This window comes from Cololabis saira, chromosome 7 (assembly GCF_033807715.1).
Source record: "Cololabis saira isolate AMF1-May2022 chromosome 7, fColSai1.1, whole genome shotgun sequence".
NCBI lineage: Eukaryota > Metazoa > Chordata > Actinopteri > Beloniformes > Belonidae > Cololabis > Cololabis saira.
In genome coordinates, this window is record NC_084593.1 from 31,801,997 (window position 1) to 31,813,329 (window position 11,333).

The window sequence follows — 11,333 nt, forward strand, 5'->3', positions numbered from 1 at the left end:
TGAACGCAGCATGAGTAGACGTACACACACTTCTCTTGTTGCCGCCAGCCTTTGTGATCTAATAATGTCCTGCTAGCTCTTCGCGTCTACATCCTTTTGGATCAAATGCATTATTGATTTTCTGCATTTTTTTCATAAAGGAACATTACTTCAGTTGTACCGTGGAAATCCAAAAGCCTAAGATGACGACTAAAATCAAAGGTATGCATTGCTCCAGAGATTAGCATGTTATGCTAACGGTAGCAGTCTGTTTGTAACGTTAAAAATACTTTTACACACTAGTGATGTTATAAAAACAGGGTATGCTGTGCGTTTTTTTAAGTTAATTTTTATTATATCATTTGCATGGTCTTTTGATAACTATTGTGTGGATTGTCACATAATTCACTGCAATGCTAACGCTACTACGCCATTAAAGTATATTAATTTGCTGTTTAAGTAACTTTGTTGTCAGTTACTGAGGAGCGTTATTGTTGATTACCTGTGAATTTTTGTCTTTGATTTTGTATTTAAAATAAGTGTCCTTCAAGCACAGTTTAGGTTAAAAATCCAGTAGGATGGAAAATTGTGTTCTACTTATCATTGTTCGGGAGAATCTGATGAGCACAAACGCTTAAATAAAACAGGTATTTACAGATAAACAATGGGAATATCCTGGAATGGTTACAACTATTTCAAATTTGTGCTGGACAAATTAATGGAAATGGACTAGATGACGAGATGAGCTCGTCTCATCAGGCTAAATCAAACTATAACCTATATCTTTGTATTATAACAGAAAACTGGTGAGGAGAAGGAAATCAGAATCAGAAATAAGTTTAATGCCAAGTTTCTTAAACACACACAAGGAAATGGGGCCATACTGTGTATCAGTATTATAAGATGCAGTATATTAACATTTATTTTCAATACTGGGCGGCTTTGATATGCAAATTGAATAATTTTGTAATATTCATTCTTAAAGTTGTTTTAGCACTTTTCTTTTTAATAGAGCTTTTTGCTCTGCTTTTCTCTCAGTCAATATATATATTTATATCGGGTGGGACGATACGGGTAACTCATGATTCAATACTGTGGCGATGTGGCCCACGATAACGATAATATCACGATACACGATATCTACGATATTAGATATGTTGTAAGACATTTCATCAACATATATCACGATATATGTGACTGTAAAAGAAAAAATACCCATGAAAAGGAAAACGTCTGTAGTTATGCATTTATTCAATGCCAAAACTTCATACAATGTACAAAGAAAGTGCATTTGTATAGAGCCTCACTGCCTCCTAGTATTGTAAATGTAAACACTGTACAGTTGGACAAATTGAAGTGCATGAACAATAGTGCGGTGACAAACGCGTAAATCCATTATGTCTGTTGTAATAAAATATCGATATTTGCCACCAATTTATTGATTATTTATTGCGACAGAGAGCGCAACAATATATTGCAATATCGATTTTTTTTCCCCCACCACTAATAGTTCAGCTGAGCTTTATTTGTTCACGCTAACTGCTTAACCGCGCTCCCTTTCTGCATCTGCACCCATACCTATTTGTCATTGACCCATCTTCTTTAAAATAGAAACAAAAACCTCAAGTATTAAGCAACATGAGGAAACTAAAATTAAATCAGGGATAGAATTTCACTGAAAAAGTCAGAAATTCTGTCCCAATGAAGTACGAATTTCAGACTTTCTAGAGTCAGAATTATTAAGTAAAAATGCACAGCACTAAAATATACCATTTAACACATTTTATATAAAATACCCATGAATATCATATATGGGTATTCAGTCTGTTAATATATGACTTTTTGTCCCCATATAAATGCAAATAGTTTGGCTTCAATATTCCAGGTGCAGTGTTGGTGATTCTCGAAATGATCTGTGCATGTGATGGAGGAATCCAGCTTCATTAATATTAAAGGAGCTTGAGGCCGGATTGTGGCAAGATTTATGAAAAAAATCTGTATACATTTTAAGTTTTCTAGTAATAATGTCAGATGAAGCGTTCCAAACCCAAAAGAATGAGCCCTCTAGTGTATCTCTCCTTTGCCTTGAACAGGCTGTGTGCTGCAAAATGTGCTGCAATTCGGTCCCGAATTTCCCGCGCTGGGCTTCGGATGTGACGTCACATGACGCTGCATGTGCGTTCTCTCCGTTCTCCCGTGCCGGCTTCACTGTTGGCTGCAGTACCCCCAACGGCCGTCGTGGTGAAGGGTGGCGCTAGAGAGTCTCATTTCTTAAAAGGAGCCTCAAGCTCCTTTAAGTCTGATAGTTTGTTTTTTTTATTAACCAGTTTTTTTTTGCCAAGTACACATTATCCTGCAGAACCTGCAGTTGTACAAATTTTGACTTTATTGCCATTACTTTCGACATTTTCCCGTGAATTCCCATTTATTCCAGTTAATTACCCACGGAAGGTTTCATATTTTGGCAATTCCAGGATTTTTGCATCCCTAGGCAGATACCACAGTGTTAAATCTTCACTTAGATTCAACCATTTTAACATATGTCACTAGTATATCCTATTAAGTATATATATTTTTTTGTTTGTTTTATTTTATTATTATAATCTTTCCGACATTTGTGAGGACTCCTAAGAGGGTGTATGCTGTTGTTTTTGTAAATGACCAACAAACAACACATGTACTTCATTGGTGTTTATTGTGATGTGTTTTGATTCCAGTGGGAAAGGTTGGTTCGAAGAACAAGGAGGATGCTCCATATGAGCTGGAGAGCCAGTTTGTCCTAAGGCTTCCTACGGTGAGATTGTTGTACATGCAAAAATTAATTGTCTTAGTTCAGTTCAACGTCACTGTAAGTCAATAATAATAAATACAATTCACAATTATTATTATTATTTTTTTTTAAACAGGAGTATGCCTCAACAGTAAGACGGATAGCACAGTCCAGCAGTATGAACATGAAAGACAGACTCACGATCGAATTGCACCGTAAGTTGTTCCAGTAGTCATGGCTCTGGTCTGGTTTTCTTTAATGTCCTTCTTCTCCCATGTAAATATACTTGGTTATTAATTCAAATTCTTGCTAAGAATTTATTACATTCTGCACTTCTAAAAAATGCAGTGATTTTTTTTATTTTTTTATGTTAACTTGAACTTTTTTTTTCTTTGCAGACAATATCAACCTAAGATCATTTTTCTAACCATCTTCAGACTTGCACAGACTTGTATTTTCCAAATACAATTTTTTATTTTTCTTAGGTCAGATATTGTATTGCTCTCTTATTCATTGGCAGACAAATATGCAGTTAATAGAACCAATATCAATATTTAGACTGAGGTGAACCGGATAACAAATACGATGAACATGAACATGAAAATCTGTGGGCAGCATTATAAAGTGAAGCAAATCATATTTGCTAGAATAAATAATCTTCTTTTCAGTGTTTAGTCATGAACTTTGACATTTACTCCTCTAAGAGAAGCCTTTAGATTCAGAGATGCAGCTCTTGGGTTTTTTGCAGTTTCTCTGAACACTGCACTGTGTCTGACTTTGCAGTGTGCTTTGCTTTAAACATTCACTTCTGGACAAGTTGGCAGCTGTTTCAATGTTTTACACTTGTCAAAAAAAAAAGATCACTGTGAACTGAAAACGTTCCAGCGTCCTTAATTTATGAATTTAGATCGGGCTGAGGATCGAACTAAGATCCAAGCTAATTTCTTTTCTTTTCTAATTTTTAATTTCTTGCCGTTGCTCAATTAATCAAGTGGATTTGATTACCTTTTTGTGTGCATTGTACATGACAAAGTGTGAATTATTTAGCCTCATTTTAAGATCTGGGAAGGACCTACCGTAATTATGATTTTTCTTTTTGTTGTCGTAGCTGATGGCCGTCACGGGATCGTCAGAGTAGACCGTGTTCCTTTGGCCTGTAAACTGGTGGATCTGCCTTGTATGATTGAATCTCTCAAAACGGTTGATAAGAAGACATTTTACAAGACCGCTGATGTCTGCCAGGTAAACCGGTGGAGGGATTGAAATTAAAATTTGGATTTAATATTGCATGGGAAAATTATGAATAAATGTCATTTTAACATGCAGAACAGCATTCCCATTCCTCAGTAAGTTATTTCAGGGGTGCATTTACATTTTCCCCTGTTACTGTGTGGAATAGATGCTGGTATGCACACTAGATGGAGACCTTTACCCTCCTTTAGAGGAGCCGACTGGTACTGATCCAAAGAGCAAAAAGAAAGACAAAGACAAGGATAAGAAATTTGTTTGGAATCATGGCAGTAAGTAGATAAACATCTCCACAAAAATACCTTTTGGTGTGTTTCTGCGAAAACATTCACACATCAGCATTTGAGAAGGCAGAGTTTTCCTTCTCTAATCCTCTTGTTTTGGTCTGCAGTTACCTGCCCACTGAAGAACACACGGAAGAGAAGATTTCGGAAGACTGCAAAAAAGAAGGTTACGACATTTTCAGTTTCTCTCAAGCACTTCCCCTCCCATTTCCCATCCATCTCTTTAGCATCTTGTTTGATGATCCATCTCGTTCCAAGGCTTTCCTCCAACAAGACATTTACATTTTATAAAACAGGCACTGTGGTGAAAGTGAAAACCATGATTTACATATAAATAAAGCCTTTCCATCTTCGTTCCCCCTGAAGGCATGCAAAAAGCAATTTCATTATTGCTTTGATCAAAGTGAAAGTGAGTGAGCTTGAGCACTACACTTCTACTTTGTCTTCTGGATAGATCTTGAAGGTGCAAAGCTGAGCTGTATTGATTCGGCCCCTTCTGTTCTTAATCGCTAATGTGCTTCCTGGCATGCTGCCAGCTGGTACCCATGTGTGCATGTGTTATCTGTGTGGTAGAAAAGTAACCCAATCTCTCTTTCTCTCGTTCTCTCTCTTCCTTCTGCAGTACATTGAATCTCCTGATGTGGAGAAGGAAGTGAAGAGATTGCTGAGCACAGACGCTGATGCAGTCAGTGTCCGTATCCTTGTAGACGTGTACAATAATAATGAATTCACTTAGTAAAATCCCTAATCCAGTAGGATTGTTTATAACTGTGCAAAACAATTCGTCTTTCATTTATCCAGAAGAATAACACAAATTCAGAAAAATATTTAACAATGACTGTTCTTTTATCTTAAAGTAAAGGAGATATTAAGAATAACACATTTCTTCGGTGCCCGAGAACATGTATTTGAGTGTCTCAAATGGTTACTAATTAAAACAAAATTGACAACACAGTCCCTTTGTCGGGGGCCACCATGACAGAAAGATGTGTTACTCACAGTGAGGCATTCCCATTTACAGGGTATTGAGACTCGCACACGAGCAATGCCCCAACCTTCAACAGCATCTGAAGCTGGGGGTTCACATTTTATCATACCAATAAAAGAAAGTACAAGTCAAATTCTTCCTCCTAGGTACACAAGAAAAGCTGGGTGTTGATTTGACGCAGCTTTGGCACTGTCTTTCTGTATTAATAGATGGCATTTTTGCTATGACAGTCACAGTTATCAGTGCTTTGCATAGGTGTATCGTTACCTGTCGCTTTTGGGTGCATTCTGTTCGGCAGAAATGCGATGTAAGGGAATGGCATGAGCTTATGAGAGAACTCTGCACAGATGGTTGGCCTCTGATATTGGGAAAGACTAGCTGCTATTTATCATGTAATATAGACAGGTAGGAATCCTCACAAATTAGGTCCATACCAGTTACCTTCTGTCTCTGCCATGTGCCAGACCAAAATCTCGTGCTGGTTCACCTTCATGTACCACTCGATTAGTCAGCACCCTGGGTGTAAGGTCACATTTTGATTGGCTGACACTCACAGTGAAGCCTGACCTTTTTTTTTTTTTTAAAACCTCTGACACAAACACTGTTTCCAAAGTGACACAACACGCCAACAAAATGAATTTGGGCAATGCTTGACACCAACCCCATTCAAAGTCCGAATATTCATTTAAATCTCTGTTGATGCCTTCAATGTGTATAAGGACCTAGTAACATCGGTAATTTCCCCATCTTAAACTTCAGTTATGCTGCATTCACTGTACCTCAGAAGAAAACCATATTTGCAATAGCCGTTGTCCTTTGGCATAAACAACAACTTTGTCTGAAACTTAATATCACAACTATAAAATATAATGTCTTTTTTGGCAATTTATGCAACATTTAATACCATGTGACTGGCCATTACATTGCTTCAACGTTCTTATTGGTGATACGATGTAGAGATGCACCAATTGCAGTTTTCTTGGCTGCAAGACAAGAAAAAAGGCGGAATAAGATATTTTGTCCAAGACCCGCCATCATATATTTCAGTGTAGTCTTTTAAATCAACCTGGTTCCTACTTGATGTTAAAATTAGGTTTATTTCAGACACAGTTGGGTGTCTTTACTCCCACCTGGGTTACCTGACTTGGCTGTCTCAAGCACGTGGAAGAGAGATGGAGTGCACAAAGAAGCCATTAGTGCTTTTATGAAACTCTGAACTTGCCTGACAGAATAAGAGCGCAGCAGGGCTGCTTTGTGCCGCTGCCTGCTGTGTGTTAATTGAGACAGATTGTTCATTGTCATTGCTTAGTTGGTTGTGGTAAAAACATGCTCTATATATAGTTTGTGTTTGCATACAAAAGCAAACATGCAGACAGCTTGCTAATGGATATGGACTTTTCTCATTCCGGTCTGATTCAGATAAGAAATTATGATAAGATATCGAGTCTTTTAATGTAAGACCTCCTAAAGAAGGTGTTGGCCATAACTCATGATGTTCAGGATGGGAGGTTATAGCAGAGGATGAGTCTAAGGAAGCAGATCAACACAGCTCTCTGGCCAACTTGGACTCTTCACCTGGAACTTCAGGGCACAAGATGGGTCATGGGTCTTCTGGTAAATATTACTTGCTAAGTTATATAATGGAAGATAAGTTATGGGGGGATTTTTTTTTTTTTTTTTTAATGATTTTGTAAAACAGCCATTCCTAATTTCCATCCTGTAAATGATTTCCAGAGTATGACCTGTATCTGTGCTGATTTGGATATTTTACTTAAGTATTCTTCAGCGTCATCATCACAAACCATGTAATGGAGATTGTTTATTTTAGACTTTTTCAAGCACGTCCTTTAGTATTGTCTTTCTAATTTATCATAGATAATTTGGTATTGGATGATGTAAGCACAAGTGGAGGTTAGAGGTTGAAGTCTGAGTTTAAGACTTGGTAATAAACGAGAAGTTAACCCTCCCAGAATAATATATTTCAATGTGTAGTGTTTTGTTTGCTGTAGTGTTGCCCCTTTGAGCTAATACAGACCCAACCAAGTGCTCTAAAGTCTTGCTGTTTACATCTTTCTCTCCTTGTTAATGACACTAATGCGTTCTGCGCGACCAGTTCAGCGTGACGAACTGAGGGAGATCTTCAACGACATCAGCAGCTCCAGTGAGGATGAGGAGGACGAGGGGGACCGGCATGAAGATGAAGATCTGAACATTATGGACACGGAAGATGATCTGGTGCAACAGCTGCAAGACAAACTCAATGAGTCGGATTCTGCTCAGAATGAAAGTGATAGAAACAACCAAATAGGTGAGGGAAAATCAAGGTTTAAGAGTTAAATTTACATTTAAGAGCATATTTAAAATCTACATTAAAGATATTTTGATCAACTATTGGTATTTACAATGAACAAACAGTAGTGATCCCAGGACTACGCCTTGGGGAACACCCTCAGTCACCCCAGTTGGCCAGAGCCAAAACTTTCCACCTACACACAGTGCAATGAGATCTTGCTTAATAAACTAGCAATAACCTGACTACCCAGTTGGGTGACGCAGGTGGGAGGTTCAACGTTTTATTTTTATTTTTTATTTAACCTTTATTTAACCAGGTATTAGCCCATTGAGATCAAGGATCTCTTTCACAAGGGTGACCTGGCCAAGAAGGCAGCAGCGCACGTCAAAACAAATAAAATCACAAGGTTAAAAGACAGAATACAAAACAATAACAGAGGAACAAAGTAGCAATAAAATGATAAAACCACGTCTTATAAAGTGCAGATGCATAGGAGGTCACAGCCAGTTAACAGTAGGTAATCACATCAATCATATAAAGTGCAGATGTTGAGGAAGACATAACTACCATCAGGTACAGAGACACTGTCCAATGCTTTCATGCTCTAGGTCCTTCAAGATAGAACCAAAGTCATTGAAGGATATCACGTTAGTCTACATCTCCCATGCTGTTCTTGAAGCTCACACCTCAGGGTGAATATTAAATGTCCTAGCAAGCTTTTTCAGTCACAGCAACTCAACCAATTGAGGAAACTCATACATGTAATTACATCTCTGTCAAATTCTTGTCAAAGCAGAGGTTAAAAAAAGAAAAGTAGGCTTAGTGTCTAAACTTTTAATCAGAGCTGAGTTTTCCAGGGCAGACATCGTGCAAAGTCCAAAAGAGAGTCCCTCTTTCACATAAATGCATCTGCTGGTCCCTTGCCCACAGAAGTGATGGTTATCAGCACCTTCCTTCAGCTTACTAGTGTGACAGGTGTTGTAGCTCAACGTGTAGCTCATACATCTGTCTTGTCTGACAGCGCAGAGCCTCCTTATCTGCATATTTGGAGCTGTCAGTCAGCAACACTTCTGGTCACCTATCATTAAGCATCCCAGCTGAGTCTTGCCAGCTATGTCACAAGCAATCTTGTTTCTGGGAGCACTGCAATGTTGTAAAAAGCTATTCTGAAGGGGATCCTTGTTTAATGTCAGCAGAGGCTCTTAATAGATGCATCAGAAGAGTTAATGCTTGTGGATTGAAGCAATGACAATTAGTTTGGTGGATTGTGGGATGCTACAGGTTAGGGAAAGTGATAGCTTGAAAACATCTAATGAGAACTTTGTGATAGCTGAGGGAAACTGATGTATCTTTTACGTACACCACTACTTCTTACCAGTACATCTTGTCTTATATAGATTATTAATTGTTCCCATTAGTTCCAATTCATCAAACTCCAATGAAGGAATTGTTATGATAACGCAAGATAAGGTGTATCTCTCGTGTGCAAGTGCAGTTTCCCTTTCAAACAATGCACTTTATCTTCATCTGACTTTAACCTTTTCTGTCAGGTCTCACAAGAAAGCATGAATATAAACGATTATGATGTATCAGGTTTTTTTTATACATTTATACAAGTCATAAAACATGAACTGTCTTCTGTTTTTTGCAGTTATGGAGTATCAGGTGCAGATAAACAGTGTTAAGTCCAAGATTCAGGAAACCCGTGCACGGAGGAAGCAGCAGGAAGAGCTCATCATGAAAGTGGAAAACCAGGCCCTCAAAGTAAGAAACAAATGCACATTCATTCATTCATTCATTCATTCATTCATTCATTCATTCATTCATTCATTCTTCTATTTATTCATTCTTCTATTCATACACTCTCAGTAACTAGGTTTGTATGTGTATAAATATTACTTTTTGCTGAGATATTTATGCAGCATAAATTTCTTTTTTACCATGCTTTATATGAAATCTGAAAGATTTTATTACGCACATTGTTGGAGACTTATTTTTTGTATTATATTATTTCAAATATTACATCTCCCCCACCAGCTTATCACTGTATCAGAAACTATCATGCGTGAAGAACTGCGTGCAAATTCATTGTCCTGCCCAGCGCTCCTTGGTTAAGGCTTTGCAATGACTTGAACATGAGCAGACATGGTCCTGTTTTATGTTGTCATTGAAAGCTCTCATTTCTGGGTGGGTTTGGAGCGTCAAAGCCTCATCTCTAGTCGTTATTATCACAGTCACATGGAAAAGGTCAGCTGTCTCTGACTGGCATTCCAAGTGGCCTTTCTGTCAGAGAAAAGATAGTGACACGATGAGCCCAGGCACATAAACATTTAAAGGCATCACAATTTAATGAGACCCAGCGTGTTGACTTGTACCGATCTTGTTTGTCTGTGTCCTGTTGCAGAACCGCTTCCAAGCCTTGTTGGATGAGATCATTCAGCAGGAAGAGCGGGAGATGGTGCAGGTAAATACCCTTTTTTTTTTTTTCTTAGAATCCATTCTCGTTGTGAGCTTGCATGGATGTCACTATCATGTTTGCATATGGCCCTGGGCCTAGTATCCTCTGTAAGCCCAACAGATTTAATGCCATTTATATGAAAGTTCAAATCCACTCAAGTGAAATTGAATGTGTAATAAGTTACCAGCAGACTGCTTTTTGCTGCGGAGGCGTGATGGCCACCCACTTTCTTGGATCACTGTTTGTATTGACAAATGAAGGAAGCAAATTAACATGAAAACCCATGTTAATCATCACCCACTTACTTTACAATTACGCTCAAAGGCTGCAGGTCGTCAGTCACACCCTTTATTTTGTGCCCCAACAGCTGGCCTCCCTGGAAGAGCAGCTTGACTCGCTGATCGAGAAGTGACCAGCAGGGGGCAGTCACGTGTCGTCTTCAGCTGCGAGGAGAATGAGGATGAAGAGGAGAATTACCTTCATCCAAGGAAGGAGGGCAGACTTTATTTGGAGATATGCTGCATCATTCCCCTTATTTTTTTTTTTTATTTACTTATTTACATTACTGCTAATGCATACTGGTTTTTGAATTAAAGTCGGATATTTTTTCTTAACTTAGAAAAAAAACAAACTTGAGAATACATGATTGGATTACAGGGTTTACCTTAAAGGTGAATATTTTCTGATTTGTTTTTCATCTCAAACCTTTAACAAAATGTCAGCCAAATTTAACTTCAGTTAACCTTTGTTTTAATTCATTACATATACAGAAAATAAATTATTGACGTGTGAAAGGAATTGACAGACTTTTATTGCATTTTCTTTTTTTTTATTAGTATGTGTTTTGTAACATTTACTGAACAAAATGAAACTAAAGCATCCAAGGCCATTCGCAATACACTCAGTAACTTATTAAAGTCAGTCAAAATCAATGAAAATTGAAATTTCTTTCTCTCAGTTTTACCTGAAGGACATAAATAGGATAATCACTTATGATGTACCGTTGCATCTCAGTGACGGATGGTTATTCGCTGAGATGCTATGACTGTAAGCGCTTCTGTCACACACACCTGTGTGTTTTTTGTTTGCAAAGAAGCTAAGTAAAGAACTGAATTGTTCATGAATTGGAAATCTTCTAAAATGACCTGAATAAAAGTTAATTTGAGTGATTATCATTGCCAGTAAATACCTCGGGTAGTGTCAGTCTTTCACTTTATTTGGATGTATAGAAGTATTCAGTGCACGATTATAGATGTGGACAAAAATAAAGATTACATCTTGGAAACAGTCTGTTCTAGCACTTTTCCCTGCTT

The 11,333-nt window shown here is 37.8% G+C and overlaps 1 protein-coding gene across 1 annotated transcript; it reads left to right on the forward strand.

The window, feature by feature from the left end:
* Positions 1 to 11,308, forward strand: taf7 (TAF7 RNA polymerase II, TATA box binding protein (TBP)-associated factor). The gene is made up of 12 exons (XM_061725649.1): positions 1 to 201; positions 2,697 to 2,773; positions 2,886 to 2,964; positions 3,858 to 3,991; positions 4,149 to 4,269; positions 4,389 to 4,447; positions 4,904 to 4,976; positions 6,770 to 6,883; positions 7,383 to 7,577; positions 9,214 to 9,326; positions 9,967 to 10,026; positions 10,388 to 11,308. The coding sequence occupies exons 1-12, from the start codon at positions 183 to 185 to the stop codon at positions 10,430 to 10,432; spliced, it is 1,089 nt and encodes a 362-aa protein (XP_061581633.1). The 5' UTR covers positions 1 to 182; the 3' UTR covers positions 10,433 to 11,308.
* The last annotated feature ends 25 nt before the right edge of the window (positions 11,309 to 11,333 follow it).

What these genes read in the sequence shown, in the direction of transcription:
- taf7 (XM_061725649.1), top strand. An exon ending in TTGTCCTAAGGCTTCCTACG is followed by an intron (nt 2,774 to 2,885) that starts GTGAGATTGTTG and finishes TTTTTTAAACAG; the next exon opens with GAGTATGCCTCAACAGTAAG. An exon ending in TGATAGAAACAACCAAATAG is followed by an intron (nt 7,578 to 9,213) that starts GTGAGGGAAAAT and finishes TGTTTTTTGCAG; the next exon opens with TTATGGAGTATCAGGTGCAG.